The sequence below is a fragment of the Pan troglodytes genome, chromosome 11, assembly GCF_028858775.2.
Source record: "Pan troglodytes isolate AG18354 chromosome 11, NHGRI_mPanTro3-v2.0_pri, whole genome shotgun sequence".
In the NCBI taxonomy this organism is placed as follows: domain Eukaryota; kingdom Metazoa; phylum Chordata; class Mammalia; order Primates; family Hominidae; genus Pan; species Pan troglodytes.
This window is the reverse complement of record NC_072409.2, coordinates 5129458-5155670: the sequence shown is the minus strand read 5'-3', so window position 1 is coordinate 5155670 and position 26213 is coordinate 5129458. Positions and strand designations below refer to the sequence as shown.

Sequence of the window (26213 nt, the reverse complement as noted above, 5' to 3'; positions counted from 1 at the left end):
GAAGGGGTCTTACATCTGGTGCCATTTAGTCTTTCATAACATTTTACAAATCAAGAAAGGAAGAGCGTTAATCTATAATTGGAGAAGCAAAGTTCACAGCGACTTGCTGCTTGACTAGGGTCTCAGAATCACATTCTTTCAAGGCTCGAAGTAATTTAAAGTTCCAACAGCTTTAATCTGATGAGCTTTTTGTCGACAAAAAGAGTCAAACTCTGAAAAATATTTGGAGAGATTTATTCTGAGCCGAATCTGAGTGACCAATGGCCCGAGACAGAGACCTCAGGAGGGCCTGAGAACATGTGCTCAGGGTGATCTGGGCACAGCCTAATTGTATACATTTTAGGGAGACATGAGACATCAATCAAATACATGCAAGATCCACATTGCTTCTGTCCAGAAAGGTAGGACAACTCGAAGGTGGAGCGGGGAGGTTCCAGGTTATAGGTAGATTCAAAATTTTTTTATTGGCAATTGGTTGAAAGAGTTATTATCACTAGAAAGGAATGTCTAGGTTATGATAAGGGGTTGTGGAGACCAAAGTTTTATCATGCAAAGGAAGCCTCCAGGTAGCACGCTTCAGAGAGTATAGATTGTAAATGCCACTAATCAGACTTAAGGTCTGTGTTAATGTTCACGCTGGTCAGCTTTGCTGAATTCCAACAGGGAGGAGGACATAAATGAGGCATGTCCACTCCACCTTCTCTTCACAGCCTGAACCAGTTTTTCAGGTTAACTTTGGAGTGCCCTGGACAAGAGGAGGGGTCCATTCCGATGGCTGGGGGAGTGGGCTTAGAATTTTATCTTTGGTTTACACTACTTTCAAGCTGCTAACATCATAAGCCATCTTCTGCCAGGTGTGGCCCTGGGGAGGGGCCCCTTAACATGTGATAGGAGATGCTACCACGGCTAGGCAGCTACTTGTCATCAGGCCACAGAAGAGCCTCTTGGACCTGGGGAAGGGCCTGTGAGACTCTGAAGAGGAAAAGTCAGTTTTGAATCAAACCCATTTTATAAATAAGAAAAATTACAAAACGCTTCTCAGAAGGCGGCGGGGTGGGGGGCGGTGAGGAGGGGGACCCAGGGCACCTAAGGGCTAATTCTTGCTAGAGTCATTTAAATTTTAACTTAAATTTTCTAATGTTGCTAATAGGCTTAATTATCTGTTCACACCTTTTAAAAATGGCTAAACCTGGCTGAGCGTGGTGGCTCATGGCAAAATCCCAGCACTTTGGGAGGACGAGGAGGGTGGATCACTTGAGGGTATGAGTTTGAGACCAGCCTGGCCAACATGGTGAAACTCCATCTCTACTAAAAAATACAAAACTTAGTCAGGTGTGGTGGCAGGCACTTGTAATCCCAACTACTCAGGAGGCTGAGGCAGGAGAATCACTTGAACCTGGGAGGTGGAGGTTGCAGTGAGCCCACATTTCACTACTGCACTCCAGCCTGGGTGACAGAGGGAGACCTGTCTCAAAAAATAAAAAATAAAAAAAGGAATGGCTAAACATAAACATTACTTTGACAATCAAAACCATTTCAAAGGCCTTACTTCACTGGATTCTCAGCCAGTGCTGCCCCCAGAGCAGAAGGCAGCTGTGGGAAGCAGAGGGGCGGCCCCACCTCCACCTGGAAGATTCCTGCTCAGATCCTGGGTCACCTGCCCAACTGATGATGCCCCAGCTGCTCCTGCTGCGAAGCGGAACCCAGAACCCACTCAGGTCTGGTCCCCACTCCGCCCCCAGCACCCCTAGTGCGGCCACGCGGGAGGATGGGGCCCGAGGCTGCAGGGGAGGAAGCGGGTGGATCAAGGCACGCCTCGCCTCGCCTCGCCTCGCCTCACCCATGGGTGTTGGTTTTTGTTTTTTAAACCAAACAGAGCAGAGAGGGGCAAGGAAGCAAAAATGACTCAAGCCCACGGAGGCATCAGCTCTCCCTGTGCTGGGCACATGCCCAAGGCTGGCTTTGGGGACAAAGAATAATCAAAGATGACACTTTGGGGCTGCCCTCTCCCCAGCCCTCCTGGGCAAAGTCGGTGCGTCCGAGGAGTCAGCCCGGACTTGAACCTCTGACACCCGACCGCTGCTGGCCTGGTGCAGGGACCCGAGGGGCCCGAGGACACAGGAAGGGGCCCGGAGGGAGAGAGCAGCTGGACTCCGCCCAAGCAATTTAGGCGCCTGCCTCATCTGTGGTCCCCCACACCCCCAGCTCACCAAGCAGCGGGACAACCCCTGGAAATCCCCCAGGGAGGCGGGGCGCAGGGATTGCAGCGAGGCCCTGTGCCCAGGCTGGCTGTGCCCTACCTGCGGGAAGAGTCACTCCAGTCCCTCTGGGCTGGTCCAGGTGCAACCACAGTAGGACACAGGTCAACTCCAGTGAAATGTGGAGGGAGGAAGGGTGTGCCTGCCTGCTCCTTCCCCTCCCTGCATTCTGTTGCCCTCAGCAACAGAATGCCCACGTGGGATACTGGAAGCTTCAGCTTACCCCACCCCACCCCTCCAGGCCCGGTTTCTCCTGGGCGCAAGGGGCTACTTCAGAGCTGCCAGGCCTCCACAGCAACACATTAAATGTTCTGGAAACTAGGAGATGTGGCACTGCTGTACAACGGTCAGGAATAGCCATCCTGTCCTCCTGACCCGGTGAAAACCAGCTTCTGCTGGGAAGGAGCATGGGGTGGCGCCTGGCTTTTGGAGTCAGGAAGAACCAGGCTTAAGTAATAGAACTGCCTGACCTCCAGCTTGTCTCTTCAGCTCCCAGGTCCGTGCTCGACTTGGGATTATTGGGTGGGGCACATAAGAAGCTGCGTTCATTCTTTCCTGCCCTCAGACTTCCTGTGCTCTCAGGGTGCTGGATGCTGTTTCAGGTACCAGTACACAGCAGAGGGAAGAGAGTGCCTGATGGCATGGTGATTGATTTTAGTGGGGACAGCTAGACACTAAACCGGGAGTTCTGTCATGCCAGTTGGTGATAAATTGATTTCTTGAAGATTTTTCCACTTCCAGGCAAGGTAGAATAGATGCACCTGTCCCCACGCCCTACACTAAGGACAGTTAAAATCCCTGTATATTTCCCTGGGTATTACACATACATATATAACTACATACATAAATGTATGTATATCAAACACTAAAAGGTGGAGAGAAGAAGGCAGACCATGTAGGGACCTTGGGACCTGAGGAATGACATGACAGGAGTTCCCTGGGTTTTCTTTCTGCCTCATATATCTGCGACTGTGTGCTGGAAAAGCCAGCAACACGAAAAGACACAGACAAAAACCAACAACAACAAACCCAACAAGTTGGCCCTCAGCCAAAATAATTAGGCAAGAGGAAGAAATAAAAGGTATCCAAATTGGAAAGGAAGAACTTAAATTGTCCCTGTTTACAGATGACATGATCTTATAGAAAACCCTAAAGATTCCACCAATAAGATGTTAGAATAAATGAAATCAGTAAAGTTGCAGGATATAAAATTAACATACAACAATCTGTAGCATTTCTATACCCTAACAAAGAAATCAAGAAAACAATGTCATTTACAATAGCTACAAAAAATACTTGCAAATAAATCCAACCAAGGAAGTGAAAGATCTGTATGCTGAAAACTATAAAACATTTGTGAAAGAAATTGAAGATACAAATAATTAGAAAGCTGTCCCATATCTGAGATCAGGTGCCAAAAAAAAGACATCCCATGTTCATGAATTGGAAGAATTAATATTGTTAAAATGTCCATACAACCCCAAACAATCTACAGATTCAATGCAATCCCTATCAAAATTTCATTGACATTTTTCACTGAAATAAATAAAATAATCCTAAAATTCGTATGAGGGAGTAACACCTGCTCCACAGTGGCACAAAGCACTGTCAGGTGCCACACACAGCCTGTTGGGACATGTGGGCCACAGTACTTCCCCACCTAAAGTACTGTAGAGGCCCAGGAGACATGAGCCAGGGCCATTTTAACTGTCAGTAATGGCCACAAAGACCCCTAAATAGCCAAAGCAATCTTAAGCAAAAAGAACAAAGCTGGAGACAATACACTACCTAACTTCAAAATATACTATAAAGCTATAATAATCAAAACAGCATGGTATTGGCATAAAAACAAACAGACCAATGAAACAGAATAGAGAGCCCGGAAGTGAATCCATGCATTTACGGTCAACTGATTTTTGACAGAAATGCCAAGAAACACAATGTGGAAACGACAGTCTGTTCAATAAATGATGTTGGGGCCAGGTGCAGTGGCTCATGCTTATAATCCTAGCACTTTGGGATGCCGAGGTGGAAGGACCACTTGAGGCCTCCCTCCAGGCTCCGGAAGAGACCTCCTCCATGATCCTTTGTCTAAGGGGAAGGTTCCTCAGGACCTTACCGTGGGGGCTGAAGGTGGCCACCCCTCCAGGAACTTATGCCCCAGGTGCTGAATTTGGGCTGCCTAAGACTGTGTGCGTGCGTCTGTGTTTGTGTGCATGTCTGCATGTCTGTGTGTTTGCATGCATGTCTGTGTGTCTGTGTGGTCTATGTGTCTGTGTGTACACTTCTGTATGTCTTTGTGCATTTTTGCATGTGTCTCCATGTGTCTCTGTGCATGTCTGTGTGTCTATATGTCTGTGTCTTTGTATCTGTGTATCTGTGTCTGTGTGTCTTTGCGTGTCTGGTGTGTGTCTGTGTGTGTGTGTCTATGTTTGTGTGTCTGTGTCTCTGTGTGTCTGTGTGTCTGGGTCTGTGTATGTAATGGTGCGTCTCTGTGGCAGGAAGAGGGTGTGTGTGATTGTGTGTATGTGTGTCTTTCTGTGTGTGTCTGTGTGTGTAATGGTGTGTCTCTGTGGCGGGGAGGGGGTGTGTGTGATTGTGTGTCTGTGTGTGTCTGTGTATGTCTGTGTGTGTGTGTATGTCTGTGTATGTAACGGTGTGTCTCTGTGGCGGGGGTGTGTGTGTGATTGTGTGTCTGTGTGTGTCTGTGTATGTAATGGTGTGTCTCTGTGGCAGGGAGGGGCTGTGTGTGATTGTGTGTCTGTGTGTATCTTTCTGTGTATGTGTGTGTAACGGTGTGTCTCTATGGCCAGGAGGGGGTATCTGTGATTGTGTGTCTGTGTGTGTCTGTGTATGTAATGGTGTGTCTCTGTGGCGGGGAGGGGCTGTGTGTGATTGTGTGTCTGTGTGTGTCTGTGTATGTAATGGTGTGTCTCTGTGGCGGGGAGGGTGTGTGTGTGATTTTGTGTCTGTGTGTGTCTTTCTGTGTGTGTCTGTGTATGTAATGGTGTCTCTGTGGCGGGGAGGGGGTGTGTGTGATTTGAGGTGGGGACGGGGCCTAGGCTTCAGTTACTCACAACAGGACGGACAAAGGAAACAGAGTTTACCCGTTCTGCTAAAACCAAGGGCGGGAGGGGGACGGGGCTGCTGGCAGCCCTCCCAGAGCCCCTGGCAGCCGCTCACGGGTTCCGGACCGCCTGGTGGTTCTTGGGCACCGCAGTGAACCTCAGCTTCCTCAGGACGGAGGGCCAGCCCAGCAGCTGCTGGTCCCACAAGTACTCGGGGGAGAGCACCTTGGTGGGTTTGTGGCGCAGCAGGTACTTGTTCAGGTGGCTCTCGTCGTGCCACACGGCCTCGATGCCGTTGGCCTGGTCGACCATCATGGCCTGGTGGCAGGCCCTGGTGAGCCGCTGCACCTCTTGCACCGACCCTCCGAAGAACCCCCCCAGGTAGTAGAAATCGCCCTCGTCCTTGGGGATGTAGGCCTGGGACTGGGGCCGGCGCTCGTAGGTGAAGGCCTCCCGGCTGCTTCCGTAGAAGCCAGGGTGCAGGGTGCCGAACAGCGGAGTCAGGATCTCCACGCCCACGTGGTCGCGGAACTCCATGTCCACGTCCACACACACCAGGTAATCCACCTCGCTGAGGAAGCGCCGCTGGCAGAAGTCACTGATCATCTCCATGCGGCGCATGGACACGTCCTGCCAGCGCTTGTAGGCGCGCACCTCCAGCACCGACAGCTGCCGACCGGTCCCCAGCGTCACGCGGGGCACTGCGGCTGGCTGGTCGGTGAAGACATAGTAGTGGACACGGTGGCCCACCATGAAGTGCTTCTCCGCCGTCTCCAGGAACAGCTTCAGGAAAGCCACGTATCTGCAAGGCAGGCGGACGGGGGCTGGGGGAGCCGCCGGCCGTGCACCCCTGGGCTGCAGGAGGCCCGTCCTGCACCCGCCCGCCAGCGGCCATTGGAAGGCTCAGAGCAGCAGATGCACCACGTTCTCCTGCCCTGTCCTGAGCGAGTCCTCGGGCTGCGACTCACTTCATCCTCTTCCCAGCGATGGGGGACCACCAGCACCCCCTCTTACTAAGGAGGGCTGAGGGCAGGTAGCTGGAGGCTGGTAGCAGGCCGCAGGCTGGCGCCTGCTCACTCCCCCTCAGCCTGGCCTGAGCCACGCCTCCCCACGCAGCTGCCCTTCTTATGGCTAGGCCGGCCACGTGCTCCCTCATTATAAGCTGCACGCGAGGCCTCCACACACCCGCCTCTGCACCCTAGAGCTTCCTCCCTCCAGGCTTGAACTGCACCTATTCCTAAGAGTAAGTCATTCCTGGCCTCCGCCACTGTCGCTGGCCCAGCTGCCCACAGCTGCTGAGAAGTCAAGTATGTGTCTGCAGTTGCCTGGCTAGCTCCCTCTCTGGCCTGGCCCAGAGTCCCAGGGCCTTGTGGGTCAGCCACTTCCTTTGGTGTCTGGGGCCAACTGCCTTGCCTGCCCCACCTACATCTGACAGAGAAGTGACCACGGCTCTGCCAGCATCCTCTTTCTAGGGTCCAAGGACAGCAAACAGGTGTCCCCCTCCTGCTATCTCTGGTCAGTGAGCAGGAAACATCTGGAGCCTTGTATTGAGGGGGTGGCTCAGCATGACGGCCGGCCACAGTTACAGAGAGGAGGGGGCAGCAGAAGCCACCATCCCTGGGTGAGACGCAGCCTCTGGAGAAGGAGCTGGGTTTTACCGACCTGGCGAGCCCACGAGCCCACGAGCCCACGAGCCCACGTGAGCTCAGTAAGATGCTGCATGAATGACCTTTCCCATCTACCCTCTGGGAGGACAAGGCTGGCCGCCACCCTACTCTGTCTTGAACACAAGGAGAGACCTCAATGTCCACAGTCACTCGCCACTGCCTGGGTCTCTGCCCTCGGCCACCTCACTGACTTACTTTTTGATGGCAAACACAGTTAACCCAATGGTGGTGTTCTGGAGCCTGAACTGCTCGTTGAGGATGTCGATGTTGAACGTGCCCTCCCAGACAATGGGAGCCAGCCAAGGGGTCACCACGAGGACATCCTTCCTACTGCACATGGAGAGAGGCGTGCGGTCACATGGAGCTGGCAGGGTGCCACCCACATGCGCCTCTGGCACACGGCCGCCCCCACCTGGAAACTCCACTCAGCTTCTGCCTCCTCTGACCACCCTTCCAGAGGCAGCCGCCCTTCCCCAGGAAACCAACCAGAGGCAAATGCGACTCCAACCGGGCAAATCATTCCCAGCCCTCCCTCAACATTGGACCTGCGGGAACACACAGCAAGCTGAGCTTTGCTGGCAAAGAGATAGGAACAAACCCTCCCCAGCACCCAACCCCCGCTGCCCCTCCCCAGGTAGGAGGTACCTATCAGGCCTTTGCAGGGGCTTTGGAGAACAAAGGGACAGGAAACAAGAGACGCAAGTCAGAGAAAGCAAAGGGAAAGAGGACAGCCATGTGGGCCTCTGAATTCAGATGTCAGGAGAATCTGAGAGGAGAGAACGGGGAAGCAGCCCCAACTGAGATTTACATCAAGGAAACTGCCCTCTAATACCTTCAGAACAGCCCCTTGAGCTGCGTTCAGTTTCAGTGTCAGTAACTTTACTCACCACGGTGTCAGCACCTTTGGCTGGGGGTAGACCATCCTGCAAGCACAAAGCGCCGCCACGTGAGTTTGCATGGAAAGCGTGGGATGCAGGTAAGCAGGGGGTGTGCACAGCCGCTGAACCATGACTGGGCATTGACCCTCCCGCCAAGGCCACACTCCCAGGCTGGAATCACTGTGGTTGCTTGGGGGCTGTGTCAGCTCATAATCCCGGGACCTCGGGAAAGGGCCGAAGCTCAGAGTCTCTGATTCACACTTATAAACTGGCAAGAGGGACTAAGTGACCTCAGGGGCCATTGCTTTCCACTTGACTTAAGGCTGGGAGGGACGTAAGGGGTTGTGTCTCAATTCACTGTGGGCAGAGAGGAGGCTGGGTGTGTGGCCTCTGTCCCTGGTTGTTCCCAGGGAAAGGCCCTGAGATGTGCAGACCTCCCCACCTGGGCCCGAAGCCTGCTGGGCCTCCTTGTGGGCTGCTGGCTTCCAGAGCCCGGCTTCCTCTCTGAGAAGTGGGAGAGTGACACCTGCTCCACAGTGGCACAAAGCACTGTCAGGTGTCACACGCAGCCTGTGGGGACGTGTGGGCCGCAGTACTGTCCCCACCTAAAGGATTGTAGAGGCTCAGGAGACATGAGCCAGGGCCATTTTAACTGTCAGTAACGGCCACAATTTGAATGTCCAAGATGGCCTTTAAAAGCAGGGAGTCAGCAGAAAACACGAAGGAAATTCTGACACTTGGTACAACCTGGATGGACCGTGAGGACATCACGCTCAGTGATTTGAGCCCGACATAAAAACACAGGTACCATTGACTCCACTTATAAAAGGTAGTTGGAGTAGCAGACTCATAACAACAGACCATAGAATGGTGAGCTGGGGGAGGGAAAATGGAGTTGCTATTTTATGGGGACAGAGCTTCAGGTTGGCAAGATGAAAAGAGTTCTGGAGATGGATGGTGGTGATGGCTGCACAGCGATGTGAATGGACTTAACGCTACTGAACACTCCAAAATGACTAAGATGGCAAATTTTATGTTAAGCGTATTTTATCACAATTTTAAAAAAATCAAAAGCAGTGTGGCCAGCTTGGCCTTGATTGCCTAGGTCAGCACTGATAAAGGCCCACATCCTGGGAAACAGCCCTCCAAGGCCCCAGACAGAACAGACCAGCTGGTCATCTTCTTTAAAAGCCAATTTGAAGGCCAGGTGCCGGGGCTCATGCCTGTAATCCCAGCACTTTGGGAGGCTGAGGCGGGCGGATCATTTGAAGTCAGGAGTTCAAGACTAGCCTGGCCAACATGGTGAAACGCTGTCTCTGCTAAAAATACAAAAATTAGCCAGGTGTGGTGGTGGCGCCTGTAATCCCAGCTACTCAGGAGGCTGAGGCAGGAGAATCACTTGAGCCCAGGAGGCAGAGGTTGCGGTGGGCAGAGATGGTGCCAATGCACTCCAGCCTGGGCGACAGAGCGAGACTCCATCACACACACACACACACACACACACACAAAAGCCGGCGACACGCAGCTGGTCAAAACTGAAGCTCCAGCTCCATCGTGCTCTCTGAGTGGCTGCAGGACGAGGGCCAAGTCAGGGTAGAGACTGGGGAAGGAGCGGCCCCCTCCCTCGGAGCCACAGGGGGAAAGAGGACCTGCCCCAGCTCCCACATGCTTCTGTCCACACGCACACATGTGCCAGGGCTGCAGGACAATTCTGTGACATGGGAGGCACTGAAGGGAGGCACTGACATTATACCTTGGCAACGAGACATGCTGCAGATGGTCAGGTTCCCTAACAGCCATGCTGCAGAATGAGAACACAGGAGATGAAGTTTAGTCTAGGAGCAGGATTTAGGGCACAAGTGCATGGAAGCCACCCGAGGGTCCCAGTGGAAGGGACACAGCGTCAGCCTGGAGTGTGGAGCAGAGGCCACCAGAAACAGTCACAGAACAACCATCACTGTGGCAATGGGCCTGGCGTGGGCCCGTGTGCCAGACCCTGTAACGGCCAACGTTGCAGTCTGAGGTCTACGTTCGGGGAGCCTCACAGCCCACACATTCACCAGACACGTCGAAGCCAAGGCCAGGCAGAGTGGAGTTTCAGAACATGTCTACAAACCATGAGGCCCCCTCCCATCAAGAGATGGGGTCTGATATTCTGTGTTTCTAAGAAATAAATGCAGCAGAAGTGACGCTGGGTGACTTCTGAAGCCAGGCCCAAAAAGGTGATCTGGCTTCTGTCTCATCTTTCTTGGGATGTTGGTCTTGGAGCCTCCCAACCAAGCTGAGCAGGAGCCCAGGCCCCAGGGAGAGGCCCTGGGTAGGTGTCTCAGATGACAGCCAGCATTAACTGCCAGAGATGCAGGGAAGTCTTTGCAGTGACCCCAGCCACTGTCTGCCCATGACTGCTGAGGCCCCAAAGTGAACCACCCAGCTGAGCCCAGTCCACCCCAGGAAGCCCAGGGAGAGATAGTAATCAATGATTGTGATTGTTTTCCATGGATGGAGTGGTGTGTTCTGCAGCCATGGATCACTGAAACGAGTGGGAATTAGCAGACACAGCAGGGGAGAGACAAGAGTGGTCCCAACAGAGGCCATAGCACAGGCAAAGGCCTGGAGTCAGGACAGTATGGCAGGTGGACGAGTGACAGGCCACGTTGGCTGTAGCACAGAGGGCGAGGGCAGAGGAGGGAGAGATGAGGCTGGGGAGGTCAGGAAGGCAGGATCAGATCATGGAGAGCCTCCTACCTTATGTTCTGGAAAGATCACTCCAGCTGCTGTGAGAAAAAGGGGGACAGGGCTGATGGGGATGGGGAGACAAGTCTGAGGCTGTCACAGAGATGAGGGCAGCCCCACCGGACCCCTGGAGCAGGACGTCGAAGGCAGGGAGGCCAGTGGGCACGTGAGCTGCTGAAGAGCAGGGCTGGCAGGATTTGGGAACCCAGTGTAGGGGTGAGAGCAAAGGGAGAGTTGAGGATGGCTGGTGGAGGAGGGGTGGGGATAGGGGAGCAGAGACCATGCATGGGAACTCTGGGTAAGCCTGGAGTTGGGGACTGGAGGTCAGAAGGGAAGTCAAGGCTGACTCCAGACGTATCCAGGTGACCCTTCAAGGCCACAGAGTTGAGCATGTCTACACCGGGCAGAGCATAGACAGCGGGCCCAGGAGGGGGAGGGGGAGTTCCCAGAGTGGGACCCCCACCCACAGCCAGCACCCCGGCCAGCATGGATGCTCCACCTGCTCTTCCCTGCACTCACCAGAACCCCCGTTCCAGGCTTCCTGGCATTAGACTTCTGGGGCTTAGGACCCCGTAACTGCAGAAAGGAAGTGTGCCAAGACTCAGGACACAGAACGAAGACTGCCTGTTGGTCCCTTCCTCCAAAAAGTGCATGGTGCGGCCAGCAGCGTGAGCATAAGAGTTCCCAGTGAAGCTGCAAGGCCTCGAGGCAGGTAGGGCAAGTTCTCAGCAAAGCTCAGGTGCCTTGCCACGTCCCACACCGGGAGGTGGGCAGGAGGGTGGTCCCTGGGATATTGCTCACGTATGGGCACCTGCTGGAGCTCCAGAGCCCCAGCTCCCTCACCCCCCGCCACCAGTGCCTTGGTCAGTGCAGTCCCTGAGGCCACGTCAGGGAGTGTTTCCAGGCCGTGTCCACAGATGCCCCAGTAGAGCTGACAGGTGACTTCACTCTTGGTTCTGGGACCTTCTGTGTCTGGAAGCGACTAACAGCTTGGGACCCAGAATTGCCTTCCCCACCCCCAGCCACGCAATTGTGGGCAAGGGGCTTGCTCTCCCAGCCCTAGACTTCACACTTAGGAAAATTTTAAATGGGAGTGAGATGAGCCTGTTGCCCAGGTGAGGCTAAAATAAGGGAGCAAGTAAACACACCCTCCGCCAGAGCTGGACGCAGGCAACAACTGTCCTTAGGACCCTGATGACTGTGATACTTGGGGAGCTCAGGGAGGCCCCATGGGTCTGATTGGCTGCTGTGGTCACTTCTCCCCAAACCAGGCCAGCCTCGATGGTCAAATGTGTCTTACCCAAACAAGACCAAGACAAGCATTATTAGGAAAAGGATCATAGGTAGAAGTGCGTAGCATTTTGGTTTTCCTGGAAAACAGGAGTAGAAAAATCACATTACTCACCCTCCTTCTCTCACCTGCCCCACTTTACCTGTCCTGCCTTGTAATTCAGGCATCACACCCTGCAACGGGCCTTCATCTGCCAAGATGGTCCCTCTGCCCCACAGGTGATGCTCTGAGCCCCACCTGAGCATCTCCAAACCCAGTCCAGATCTGGCCCTCCTCCCACTCAGAGAAGAGGGAGGCGGTCTGCTCCTCCCAGCTCATCAGCCCGACTGCTCCTGCAGACTCTGAGAGCCACCCCGGCTTCCCAGTGACCTCCTTCCACTCAGCACCCCCTTCCCCTGGGAGACCGGAATGAACCACACTGAAATGAGCATGTCGAGGTCACTGTCGAACCCACCGAGGGAGGCCAGGACAGCCTCATGGCCAGGCTGAGCCAGGAGCCCAGACCAGTTCCTGCCAGGGAGAGGAGCCACCAACTTCCCCTAGTATCTCCCTGCTGTCTCAGAGGCTCATGCTCTGGAAACAATCATTGTCTTTCTTTTAAGGTGATTTTATGTATATTAAAGTCATGTACAGTAGTTCCCTTATCCACACCTTCGCTTGCTGGAGTTTCAGTTACCCATGGTCAACCAAAGGCCAATAATAGGTGAGTACAGTACAGTAAAATATTTTGAGGACAGGCGTCGTGGCTCGTGCCTATAATCCCAGGACTTTGGGAGGCTGAGCCAGCAGAATTGCTGGAAGCCAGGAGTTCTAGACCAGCCTGGGCAACATAGTGAGAACTCATTTCTATCAAGAAAAAAAAAACAAAAAACAATTAGCTGGGCATAGTGGTGCATGCCTCTGGTCCCAGGAGGCTGAGGTGGAAGGATCACTTGAGCCTAGGAGGTGAAGGCTGCAGTAAGCCATGATCACACCACTGCACTCCAGCCTGGGTAACAGAGCAAGACCCTGTCTCTTAATAATAAACAAAGCTACAACAACAAAAAACCCACAAACTAAGATATATACACATTTTTTTTTAGAGACCACATTCACGTAACCTTTATTACAGTATATTGTTTTTGTTGTTGTTGTTGTTTTGTCGTTGTTTTTGAGATGGAGTTTTGCTCGTTGCCCAGGCTGGAGTGCAAAGGGGCACCTTCGGCTCACTACAGCCTCCGCCTCCCGGGTTCAAGCAATTCTCCTCCCTCAGCCTCCCGAGTAGCTGGGTTTACAGGTACCCACCACCACGCCTGGCTTTGTATTTTTAGTAGAGATAGGTTTCACCATGTTGGCCAGGCTGGTCTCGATCTCCTGACTTCAAGTGATCCACCCGCCTCAGACAGTATATTGTTATAATTGTTCTATTTTACTATTAATTATGGTTGTTAATCCCACCCGGTGCCTAATTTATAAATTAAACCCTATCATAGGTATGTGTGTATAGGAGAAAACATACTCTCTGTAGGGTTTGGTACTATCTGTGGTTTCAGACATCCACTGGGGATCTCGGAACCTATCCCCCGCAGGTAAGAGGGGACTATCGTTTTCACAAGGGCAAGCCTGAAAGGCGTCTATCTCCTGGCCCAGTTCCTATTCCTTCCCCCGAAATCAGTCCCTTTCAACTAATTCATCTGTTACTTCTTATCTTATAATGCTTGTGTGTGTTTACCTCCACCTTTCTAAGTCCTGTGACCATGGAGCGATTTATCTCGAATAGCTTCTTGAAACAGAAACGTGGGAGGCAAAACATTTGAACTTTACATGTCCTAAATTATTTTTTCCATTTTTGTAGTTGGTAGATCGTTTGGCTGTAGGGAAATCTCGGTGGAAATAATTTTCCTTCAATTTGGCAAAAATGGTTCCATTTTTTAAAACTTTGAAAATTAATTAATTTGAGGGATAACTTACATCCAATAAAATGTACCCACTTTAGGTATACGGTTTTGATGAGTTTCACACAATGTATGTACACATGTAATCACCACCCCAAACAACATATACACATTTTCATCACCCCAGTAAGGTCCCTCCTGACCCTGGCAACCATGGATCTGATTCCCTGGCGTTTCCCATACACAGAATCATCGGATACATGCTCTTTTATGTCTGGCCGCGTCACACCGCATGCTGTTTTGAAGATTCACCTATATTGTCACGTGTATCAATTGTTCGTTCTTTTTCATTGCCGAGAAGCACGCCATTGTTAATCCGCCACAATTCATTTATTCTGTCTCCTATTGACAGACACTTGGTTTTTTCACTGTTTGGGGCCACTAGCAACAAAGCTTCTGTAAACACTCATGTGCAGGTATTTGTGGACCTGTGTTTTCATTTCCCTTGAGTAAATACCAAGGAATGGAAAAGATGGGTCATATGGTAAGTGTATGTTTAACTTTGTAAGAAACTGCCAAACTGTGTTCCAAAGTGGTGACTGAATTTTCCATTCCCGCCAGGAATGTACGAGAACCACAGTCCTTGTCAACACTTGATGGTCACTCTTTTATCCTTTAGCCATGCTAGTGGATGAGGAGTGGTATCTAAGTGTGTCCAATGACTAAGGAGGTAAATCATCTTTTCATATATTTATTGGCCATTTGCTTGCTTCTTATGAAGCCTGTCCAGATCTTTAGCTCATTTTATTATTTATTTATTTATTTATTTACTTATATATATTTTTGGGGGGCACGGTCCCACTCCAGTTGCCCAGGCTGGAGTGTGGTGGCATGATCACGGCTCACTGCAGCCTCGACTTCCTGAGCTCAGGTGATCCTCCCACCTCAGCTTTTTGAGTAGCTGAGACTATAGGCATGCACCACATCTAGCTGATTTTTTGTGGTTTCAGTAGAGATGGGGTTTCACCATGTTGCCCAGGCTGGTCTTGAACTCCTGGGCTTAAGCAATCCACCTGCCTCAGCCTCCCAATGTGCTGGGATTACAGGCATAAGCCACCTCACCCGGCCCTTTATTTTTATTTTTTTTAGACAGGATCTTACTCTGTCACCCAGGCTGGAGTGCAGTGGCACGATCACAGCTCGCTGCAACCTCGAACTCCTGAGCTTAAGCGATCTTTCCCCCTCAGCCTCCTGATTAGGTGGGACTACAGACATGCACCAACATGCCCGGCTAATTATTCTACTTTTTGTAGACACTGGGTCTCATTTTAAATTAAGTTGTTTCTCTTTTTATTATTGAGCAGAATTTATTTCTATATTTTGGATACAAGTCCTTTGCCAAATACAAATATTACAAATATTTTCTCGCCAGGCACAGAGAGACAGACACTGCATGTTCTCACTTATCTGTAGTATCAAAGCATCAAAACAATTAAACTCATGGAGATAGAGAATAGAAGGATGGTTCGCAGAGACTTGGAAGGGTAGTGGCAGGGGTGAGAGGGTATGTAGGGATGGTTAATGTGTACAAATAAATAGAAAGAATGAATAAGACCCAGTATTTGATAGCATAACAGGGAGACTATAGTCAATAATAATTTAATTGCACATTTAAAAATAACTAAAAGAGAGGTCGGGCACAGTGGCTCATGCCTGTAATCTCAGCACTTTGGGAGGCCGAGGCAGGTGGATCACCTGAGATCAGGAGTTCAAGACCAGCCTGGCCAACATGGTGAAACCTCATCTCTACTAAAAATACAAAAACGAAGGCCAGGCGTGGTGGCTCACGCCCGTAACCCCAGCACTTTGGGAGGCCGAGGTGGGTGGATCACGAGGTCAGGCATTCGAGTCTAGCCTGACCAACACGGTGAAATCCTGCCTCTACTAAAAATACGAAAAATTAGCTGGGTGTGGTGGCACATGCCTGTAATCCCAGCTACTTGGGAGGCCGAGGCAGGAGAATCTCCTGAACCTGGGAGACGGAGGTTGCAGTGAGCCGAGATTGCACCACTGCACTCCAGCCCGGGCGACAGAGCGAGACTCCATCTCAAAAAAAAAAAAAAAAGAAAAAGAAAAAAGAAAAAAAAGTTTAAAAATACAAAAACTAGCCGGGCGTGGTGGTGGGTGCCTGTAGTCCCAGCTACTCAGGAAACTGAGGCAGGAGAATCACTTAAACCTGGGAGGCAGAGGTTGCAGTGAGTTGAGATGGCGCCACCACACTCCAGCCTGGGTGACAGAGCGAGACTCCATCTCAAAAAAAAAAAAAAAAAAGAATAAAAATAACTAAAAGAGTATAGTTGGATTGTTTGTAACACAAAGGATAATTGCTCAACAGGATGGATACCAGTTCTCCATGATGTGAATTTTCCATTGTATGACTGAACCACAATATCTCAGGGACCCCATAAATATATACACCTACTATGAACCCATAAAATGAAAAACAAAATACTTCTTAGAAAACAAATATTTTCTCTCAGTCTGTGGCTTATTTATTCATTTTTCCTTAATTTTTCTTTTGAAGGGAAGTGTTAATTTTTATAAACTCTAATTTATCCTTATAAGAATGAAACCATTTTTATGGTTTGGGCCTTTTTTTTTTTTTGCCTCATCTATTAAATTTTTGCCTACCCCAAGTTCATGAACATTTTCTCTTATTTTCTTCAGAATTCCATAATTTTTGTGTATTGTGTGAAAGGCTAAAGTCCCTTTCTTCCCCCAATGGATATCCAGTCATTTCAGCCATTTGAATTGAAAATACTTTCCTTTCTCTATCACATTACCTTAGCACCCTTATCAAAAAGCAACTATTAAAAAATCAATGGACTATTTCTGTGTGGGCCTATTTCTAAACTCTGCATTCTGTTCCATTGAACTATCTGTCTATCCTAATAGCAACCTATTCTGATTACTGTAGCTGTGTAGTCCACCTTGAAATCCAGCCTGGAAAGTAAGTCTTCCAACTTTGTTTTTCTTTTTCTAATTGTTTTGACTATTCGGAGACCTTTGCATTTCTATGTAAAATTTTAGAATCAGCTGTCAACTTTACAAAAATTTCTTCTGGAGTTTTAAGTGAGATTATGTGGACTCTGTAGATCCATCTGGGGAGAAGTGACAGTTTAGCAATGTAAGTCTTCCAATCCATGAGCATGGTATATTTCTCCATTTATTTATGTCTTCTTTAATTTTTGTCATCAATATTTTGCAGTTTTCTGTTTTTTTGTGACCTTCTTTTTCTTTTCTTTTCTTTTTTTTTTTTTTTTTGTCAGGGTCTTGCTGTGTAGCCCAGGCTGGAATGCACTGCAATCTCTGCCTACTGGGCTCAAGTCATCCTCTCCTCAGCCTCCTGAGTAGCTGGGGCTACAGGTGCATGCCACCATGCCCAGCTAATTTTTTTTTTTTTTTTTTTTGTAGAGACAGGGTCTCACTATGTCGCCCAGGCTGGTCTCAAACTTCTGGGCTCAAGTGATCTGGCCACCTTGGCCTCCCAAAGTGCTGGGATTACAGGCATGAGCCATGGTGCCTGGTTTGTATTGCAGTTTTAATTGTATAGACATTTCTCCTAATTTGGTAAATTATTCTCTAAATATTTCATGTTTTATGATGCTACTGTAAATGGTATTTAAAATTTTTCATGGTTCAATTGATTGTGGCAAGTATTATAGAAAAATAATTGATTTATTCTTGTTTTTCTTTTTTCTTTTTTCTTTTTTTTTTAGACTGAGTCTTGCCCTGTTGCCCAGTCTGGAGTGCAGTGGTGTGATCTCCAGTCACTGCAACCTCTCCCTCCTGGTTTCAAGCAATTCTCATGCCTCAGCCTCCCAAGTAGGTGGGATTACAGGCACACCACCACACTCAACTTTTTTTGTGTGTGTGTATTTTTGTAAAGATGGAGTCTTGCCATGTGGGCCAGGCTGCTCTCAAACTCCTGGCCTCAAGTGATCTACCTATCTTGGCCTCCCAAAGTGCTGGGATTGCAGGTGTGAGCCACCACACCCAGCCTGATTTATTCATTGACTTTGTATCTTGAGACGTTGCTAAGCTGACTTAGCTGATGGGCTCACAGCATAAACATATATAATATATATGACAATAATAGCATAAAGGAGCAAGGAGGCAATGAAGTTATTATATATACTGGAGCAAGGAAAGGTCACCAGACAATAACTTGAATATACAGGAAGAAATCAAGAGGAAAGTCAGTGATAAATATACAGTGTAATATAAAAGACTTGAAAAGTGTTTTTCTCCTTACTTGTCTTACTGAATTGAAAAGAAATAAGATTGTGTGAAACAATAATTATAACACCATGTTGTTGAGTTTATAACATATATAGATGAACATATATGACAATAATACTACAAACCACAAGCAAGGAGGGAGGAAATGGAGTTACATTGGAGTCAAGTTCCTGTATTTTACTAAAATTAGTATTAATCTGAAGTAGATCCTGATAAATTAAAATGCATATTGTAATCCCTGGAGCAAACACTAACAAAATAACTTTAAAATACACACTTAAAAAGAAAAAGGGAATTTAAATGCTACACTAGAAAATACTTAATACAGAAGAAGGTAGTAAAAGATGAACAGAAGAACAAAAAGGCATAAAACATAGAAAACAAATTGTGAACTGATAGATGGAAATCCAACCACAGCAATAATAACATTGAATGGGAATAGAATGAACATGCCAATCAAAAGGCAGAGATCCTTAGACTGGATTTTTTTGTTTAAGCTTTGACTATATGCTGCCTGTGAGAGACATACATACTTTAGAAACAAAGATACAAATAGGTCAAAGCAAAAGGATAGTAGATTTGCTATGCAAACAACCGTAAGGGAGCTTGAGGAGAAATGCTAACATCAGACTAAATAATTTTTTTGTTTTTTTGAGACAGAGTCTCACTCTATCACCCAGGTTGGAGTGCAGTGGCACGATCTTGGCTGACTGTAACCTCAGCCTCCCAGGTTCAAGCAATTCTCGTGCCTCAGCCTCCCAAGTAGCTGGGATTACAGGCGCACACCATCACGGCTGGCTAATTTTTTTGTATTTTTAGTAGAGACGGGGTTTCACCATGTTCGCCAGGCTAGTCTTGAACTCCTGACCTCAGGTGATCCACCTGCCTTGGCCTCCCAAAGTGCTGGGATTACAGGCATGAGCCACCCCATCTGGCCAACTTTTTTAAGATCAAAAATCTTACTAAAGAGAAACATTCTGCCATGATATAAAGTGAATACATCAGGAAAATATAACAAACAGAAATATATACATACCTGACAACCTAGCCCCAAAACACTAGAACAGGAATTAAAAGAAATTAAAAACTGTGTAAGCAAAAACTCAGTTGTATGTAAAAAACCAATTCCCCTTGAGGAAGAGAAAGGGCTGGAGTCCTTTAAAAATTAACTGGCTGTTTTTCTGTGGCTAGTGAGCCTTATCTCTCCCTTTCCCAGGCATTGCGAAGACTCTGTTTCTCTAGCTGTGCAGCTGCAAGGTCACTAAACAGATAATCTTGAGTCATAAAACGTGTTGTTCCTTGAAAAGTAAGAAATGATGTAATGCATGTCTTAACTGAATAACTCTTTGTTTCTCGCTTCTGTAATACTCTTCCCCCTGCACAAATCTCCCCCCACCCCACAAAATGCTTAAAAGGTAGCTTGACTCTTTGTTTGGGGCCTGGTCCTTTGGATGTTAATCTGATTGGGTCGGTGCGCCTAAATAATTAAATAATTCCTCCTCAACCCCATCGGTCTCTCCGATTCCTTAATTATCCCGCAGCAATACATGAAGCAAAAACTCACAGAATTGAAGGGTGAAACAGTCAATTCACCAGTAATGGTTGGGCCGGGCATGGTGACTCACGCTTGTAATCCCAGCACTTTGGGAGGCCGAGGTGGGTGGGTCACTTGAGCCCAGGAGTTCGTGACCAGCCTAAGTAACATGGCAAAACCCTGTCTACAAAAAATGCAAAAATCAGCTAGGCATGATGGTACTTGCCTGTAGTTGCAGCTACTCAGGGGGCTGAGGTGACCTAAGCCTTGGGAGGTGGGGGCTGCAGTGAGCTGTGATCATACCACTGCACTCCAGCCTGGGTGACAAAGTGAGACTCCACCTCAAAAACAAAACAAAACAAAACAAAAACAACAAAAAAACAATAATTGGACACCAAAATCCTACCCCACTCTCAATAATGGATAGAATAATTAGAAAGAAAATCAGTAGATACAAATGACTTGACATCACTGGACACCAACTGACATCTCTAGAACACTCCACCTGGCAAGAGCAGAAGTCACGTTCTCCTCAAGTGCACATGGAACAGTGTCCAAGGTCAATCATATGCTGGACCATAAAACAATTCTGAGAAATTCAAAAGGACTGATATCCACAGAGTTTCTTCTCTAACCACAGGGGAATGAAATTAGAAATTAACAAAAGAAATTTGGGAAATCTATAAATACATAGAAATTAAACAACACACTTCTAAATAAGCAATGGGTCAAAGAAGAAAATCAAAAGATACTCTGAGCTGAATGAAAATGTAAACACAACATACCAAAATTTATGAGATATAACTAAAGCTGTGTTTCAAGGGAAATTTATAGCTGTAAATGTCTACATTAGAAAAAAAATCTTAAATCAAGTGTGTAAGCTTCCATTGTAAGTAACTACAATAAGAAAAGACAGAACAAATTAAACCCAAAGTGAGAAGAAGGGAAATTAATAAATATTAGAGTGGAAACCAATGAACTAGAGAACAGAAAGAAAAAGATAAAGTAAAAAAAATCAAATGTCAGTTCTCTGAAAAGATCAAGAGAATTGACAAAGCTTTAGCTACATTGACCAGAGAGAGAGAGAACACAAATAACTAAAATCAGGACTAAAAGAGGAGACAGCAATTCCAATCTTACAGAGATTAAAAGGATTTCAAGGAAATACTATGAACAACTGTTTGCCAACAAATTATGCAACTTAGGTAAAATGGACAGATTCTTACACAGAAACTAGAAAGCGGTTAGAAGAAAATATAAGATTAAATCTTTGTGACAATGGATTAAGATTTCTTAGATATGACACCAGATGCACAATAAAAGAAAAAGTTAATAAATTGGAATGGATCAAAATGTAAAACTTTTCTACTTCAAAACACCAATAAAAAGTTTTAAGACAAACTATTGATGGTTGAAAATATTTGCAAATCATATATCTGGTGTATATATATATATATGATACTGTGTATGTAAAGAACTCTCAAAACTGAACAGAGGAGACAACTCTATTTTTAAAAAGGCAAAACATTTCAACAGGCATTTCACCAAAAACATATACAAATGGCTAAAAAGCACAAGAAAAGCCACTTGCCATCATTTGTCCTTGGGGAAATGCAAATCAAAACTATAATGAGATACCACCTTTTACCCACAAGAATGGTATGTATTGCTGCAGACGTACAGACAGTGGAACCCTCAGCCAGGCGCAGCGGCTCACACCTATAATCCCAGGACTTGGGGAGGCCGAGGTGGGCAGATCACTTGAGCCCAGGAGTTTGAGAACAGCCTGGGCAACATGGCAAAACCCCATCTCTACCAAAAATACAAAAATTAGCTGGATGTGGTGGTACTCACCTGTAGTCCCAGCTACTCAGGAGGCTGAGGTGGGAGGACCAATTGAGCCCAAGAGATTGAGGCTGCAGTGAGCCAAGATCATGCCACTGCACTCCAGCCTGGGTGACAGAGCAAAACCTTGTCTCAAGAAAAGAAAAAGAAAAAGAAAATTAGAACTGTTATACACTGCTGATGGGAATGTAAAATGGGGCAGTCACTTTGGAAAACAGTTTGCTAGTTTCTTAAAATGTTAAATACAGACTTCCTGTATGACCCAGCAATTCCACTGCTGGATATCAACCCAAGAGAAATGAAAACATGTTCACACAAAGTCTTGTACACAAATGTTCATAGCAGTGCTGCGTGCAGTTTAAAATAGCTAAAAAAGCAGAAACAGCCGAAATGTCCTTCAGCTGATGAATGGATAAACAAAATGTGGTCTATCCGTACAATGGATTATTCAGTAATAAAAAGGAATTAAATACTGATACATACTACAACATACATGAATCTCGGAATCATTATTCTAAGTGAAGGAAGTCAGATGCAAAAGACCATGTAACACAGGACTCCATTCATAGGAACTGTCCAGAAAAGGCAAGACTGGAGAGAAAGAAAGTGATTGTCTGAGGCCAGGTGGGAATGGGGAATGACTGAGGAGGAGTTCCAGGGAGTTTTGGTGGGCTGGGGATGGAAAAGTTATAAAATTTATTTCACAACTCTGTAAACTAACCGAAGATGATTCATTTGAAACAGGTGAATTTTATGGCATATCAATGACACGGCAATAAAGCTGTTTCTTTTAACGGTGCCATCAACTCCAGCCCCTTGACCCTAAGCTGAAGGAAGAGAGATGCTAGCTGTGTTCAGTAGGGCTCCGTCAAAGCTGATTTTTTGAAGTTATGGGCAGCATTCCGAGTAAGATGTTTTGTGGCAGGTCAGGTCTCACTAACGCAGGCCTCCCTAACAACTGTTTCAGTACTGACTGAGTGGTTAAGTTAAATATTAAAAGCCAGTGCCCTTATACAAAGGCTGGAATATAACAAAATCCCACCAAGAGTTTTGCCTAGACCTTTCCTGGGCCTTCAAGCATGACAAAATAACGAAGGAATTCTTAACAGGACCCATTTAGGATTAAACAAGTTTTATTGGGGGTCTGAAGAAATTCCCCAGGACTCCACAAATAAGTTTACTGGGGGTCTGAAGGAACTTCCCAAACCCCCATGATTTAGGAGACAAGATAAGGGTTTTAGATTAAGTAAATTTACTGAGGATCCAGAGGAAGGTCTTCAGGACTCAGACCTTAGTTATAGATTAACATAAGTCAATTACTTACGTCTTGAGATGAATGCACACTCACACATAGACATATAGCTTAGAAGGTATATAAGCTCTGGAAAACTTTGTAATTTTGAGTTGGTCTGGAGATAATTTCCAGGTCTTCTGCTTGTAACTGGTTACAGAAATAAAAACTCTCTTTCTCCCCAGTTCATCTGCATCTCGTTATTGGGCCGCGAGAGATAGCAGCCCCACCCTCAGTTTGGTCCAGGAATAGTCTGATCTCTTCTTGGCCAATCTCTGGTGAGACCCACCAGAATGGAGGAGAGCAGGGACTGGGTGCACTGCCAGCTTCCAAAACTCCTGCACGTGGTCTCAGTCCTCCAGGGATTATGATGGGTGTGAAGGAGCTGAGCATTCTCTAAGGAGCCAGCACATGACACCCAGCTCACCGCCCACCAACCACATCCTCACCGTCATCTCCAAGGCTCTCTCATGTCCTCTTCCTGCCTTTCGGGGGATCACTCCCTCTGACTCCACCACCCTGCTCTACTGCCCGCCCCAACAAGCCTGACTGATTTGTGGAGCCGGGCCTTCCCCATGTGAGCTCTTCTCCCTGGCATGCTTGTCCCCCAGATTTCCACACACTGGGTCCCTCGCCATTGGTGTCCCTAAGGACACCAGCTCACCAGCTCCTGGCTGCAGGCACCTTCTAGCACAGGCCTGCTTGTTCTCATCAGTGTTCAACCAACATTGGTTGGATGACTAAATCAACATGCAGAATGTGGGTAACCTGAGAATGGGCACTCATTTGCCAGGTTTCTCAAAGACCTAACCTCTTAGTCTTCAAGACGTTTGTCTTGGGTGCGGTCATGGGCCAGAGCCAGTGCCAGAACCCCAGGAGTATAGAGACCAACTGCCCAGTCCCTGGTCCTCCAAGGCTCCCTGACATGAGACCAACTAAGATAGCATAACCCGTGGGGCAGGACAGACTCCTGGGGTGGCAGCTGTGTTCATCATCTTGACTGGGTCAAGATGTATCCGAGACTGGATACATTTTGGCCCATTTATTTTGACCCATATAAATGGGTCAAAATGTATCCAGCTGTACCTTTTATGTGCGGTTTATTGTATACATCCGTTGAAACATATTAAGACAAAAAAAGGAAAACAAAGACCACAAAGGAGGGACAGGGAAGAACCCGGAAGGCGCTGGCAGCACAGGGAGGAGGCAGGTGTTTGCAGTCAGACCTGAGTCCCAGGCCCCACTCAGCCCTTCCTGCCTGGGACCAGACCACTGTACCAGATCTCTCCAAACCTGTTTTCCCGTGGGTGAAAGAATGACCCGGGAAGTATTTACTGTTCCTTCCTGAGAACTCAGCGATATTGAACACAGTGCTGCCTCACAGTAAACACTGACAAATGGTGAGCATTACTGAGGGCAGGGCCTCGACCTACACCACACCCAGTTTTCTTCATGAATTTTCCACTCCTCTGCCTCCCGCTCCTCCAGGGCTGCACCTCCGGGGCAGGAGCCCTCACCAAGTCAGGCCTCAGTATGCCTTATCCGCCACCTGATTCCAAATCAAAGTAAAACATCTCTCCCCAAATGTGTACACAGCACTCCTCTAAATTAAAGGGCTGTGTGCTGGCTCTGGGTACCCCACCCGGCTCTCCCTGGCCTTTGGCGTTGGGGTTCACTGGCCTGCAGCCTGCGCCCCGTGGCCCTGCGTTCTGCATCCCTCCCTCTGAAGCGACGTTGTTGTCTGGGTAAATACTCAATTCATCTTCTGGCGCCAAGAAAATTAAGGACAGGTGATCCACCCTCGGCCTCCCAAAGTGCTGGGGTTACAGGCCTGAGTCACCGCATCTGGTTGCCTAAATAATTTCTTCTTAACTCCTATATCACCTGAGGGCCCGGGGCACAGTTCCCCCGTCACGCTTGGCATTGAACTTGCCCACCTCGCCTTCCCGAGGCGCCTCCGCGTTTGGGGTATGGAGGCTGTTCCCGGTCAACCTGGGCGCCTGGCCGCCGTGCCCGGGGGAAGGGCTGGGGGGCGGGCAGGGCAGCCCAGAGCCTTGTCCTCGTCCAGGGTCGGGCGGTAGGTGCTGAAAATAGCAGCTCATGGAAGGCGGGGAGCGTGGAGGGGCGAGGAGAGGCTGGAGACCGCCACGGCGTCGAGGGACCCCGCTCTCACCAGGACCCGGGGACCCCGGAGACGAGCGCCCCGCCAGGCCGCGCCACCGCGCCCATCCTCCCTGCGGGTCCCAGGCACCCACAGCGCGGCCGAGCCCACCTGCCCGCCGGCTCCCCAGGACGCAGGGTCTCGGAGGCTGGGGCGGCGGCCGGCCTGAAGCCTCGCAGCCCTGAGCGCCCCCACCCCGGCCCGGCTGTCGGGTGCACCCCGGATTCCCTGCGGTAGCGGCTCCCTTGCGGGCACCCGGGGCCGAGGCCTGCACTCACCGGTCAGCGTCCGCAGCACCTCGGCCATGGCTCCGCGTCTGGTCTCGGCCTCCGCCTTCCGCCCGGCGGCCCTGGGGCGGGGTGAGCCCGAGGCGCCCCCTCCCGGCCCGCGCCGCCCGCCGCCCCGACTTCCCGAGGCCGAACACGGGAGGGGACAGAGGGGCGCGGGAGGCGGCCGCGGGTCCCCAGGGACCCCTGCTAGGAAGGGACGGCGCCTCCTCGCGCGCGTCCCCATGGGACCCGCGCGCCCCTCGTAGCCCTGGTACCTTGGGGCCCTGTCCCTGCATCCCGCCCTGGGGCCGAGCGGCTCCGGGTGCCCCTGAAGCCCCGCCCCCGGGGGCCCCTTGACACCCTGTCTCCCGGGCGGGGGCGACCCCCTGACATCCTGCTCCCCCGGGGAGGTGGGGGAGACGAACCCGTGAAGCTGCGGGCCCAGAACCCACGATCCCCGGCCTTCCGGCTCGCGCGCGCCGCAGCCTGTAGCCCTCCAGCCCCGCAGGACCCTGTGCCCCGCGCCCGCGACGTCCCCCTAGGCAGAGTCGCTTCCCCGGCCCCGGCTCGCGGCCCCACGGAGCTCTGCGTCCGCAGACTGAGGAACCTTCGCGTTCCTCCTGCGAGCGAGTCCCCCTCCGGCGCCCGCGCCGGGCCCTGAGGCCTCTTCGCGCGGTCCGTGGACAAAGCCCCGCTCCGCCCCGCTACGACCCCCGCCCTTGCCTGGCGTCCGCTCGAGGAAGCTCAGGAGAGGGCGGCGGCGGCTGCAGGGACTGGGGAGAGCGCGCCCCGCTGCGAAGAGGAGTTACCTCCCGAAGGGTCCAGGCGACCTCCCAGAGGCTTCTTCCTGCTTTTCCTGGTATCTCTCAGAGGAGTTTACACTGATACCCCGTTCACAGGACCCTGATCCCGTCCCGCCCTCCCGGGGCACCGTTCTTATCTCCGTGAAAGCTGGGGGCATCTTTAATGCTTCCTTTCCCTCCCACCCCAAGTCCAGTTCGCCAGCTCCGAGACGTGTCCCTGGTGCAGGCGCAGGAAAAAA

General features: G+C 49.5%; 1 protein-coding gene across 10 annotated transcripts; it reads right to left on the bottom strand.

The window, feature by feature from the left end:
* Positions 1-218: 218 nt before the first annotated feature.
* On the bottom strand, positions 219-26213 carry ABO (ABO, alpha 1-3-N-acetylgalactosaminyltransferase and alpha 1-3-galactosyltransferase). 10 transcript variants are annotated; one of them, XM_024345493.2, is made up of 8 exons: positions 19636-21453; positions 19108-19129; positions 11905-11974; positions 11124-11180; positions 9625-9672; positions 7881-7916; positions 7189-7323; positions 219-6128 (listed from the first exon to the last, which is right to left on the bottom strand). In XM_024345493.2, the coding sequence occupies exons 1-8, from the start codon at positions 19684-19686 to the stop codon at positions 5438-5440; spliced, it is 1110 nt and encodes a 369-aa protein (XP_024201261.1). In that variant the 5' UTR covers positions 19687-21453; the 3' UTR covers positions 219-5437. The 10 variants fall into 10 exon arrangements, with proteins under 10 accessions (XP_024201261.1, XP_063643540.1, XP_054934589.1 ...); XM_063787470.1 differs by lacking the exons at positions 9625-9672; positions 19108-19129; positions 19636-21453 and adding exons at positions 10617-10645; positions 25981-26050; XM_055078614.1 differs by lacking the exons at positions 19108-19129; positions 19636-21453 and adding an exon at positions 25181-25264.

What these genes read in the sequence shown, in the direction of transcription:
- ABO (XM_024345490.2), bottom strand. Translation starts at nt 25,467, where the DNA reads ATGCAGGGACAGGGCCCCAAGGTACCAGGGCTACGAGGGGCGCGCGGG. An exon ending in GGTGCTGCGGACGCTGACCG is followed by an intron (nt 11,181 to 25,180) that starts GTGAGTGCAGGC and finishes TCCTTTCTGCAG; the next exon opens with TTACGGGGTCCTAAGCCCCA. An exon ending in ACTGTGTTTGCCATCAAAAA is followed by an intron (nt 6,129 to 7,188) that starts GTAAGTCAGTGA and finishes CCTGCCTTGCAG; the next exon opens with ATACGTGGCTTTCCTGAAGC.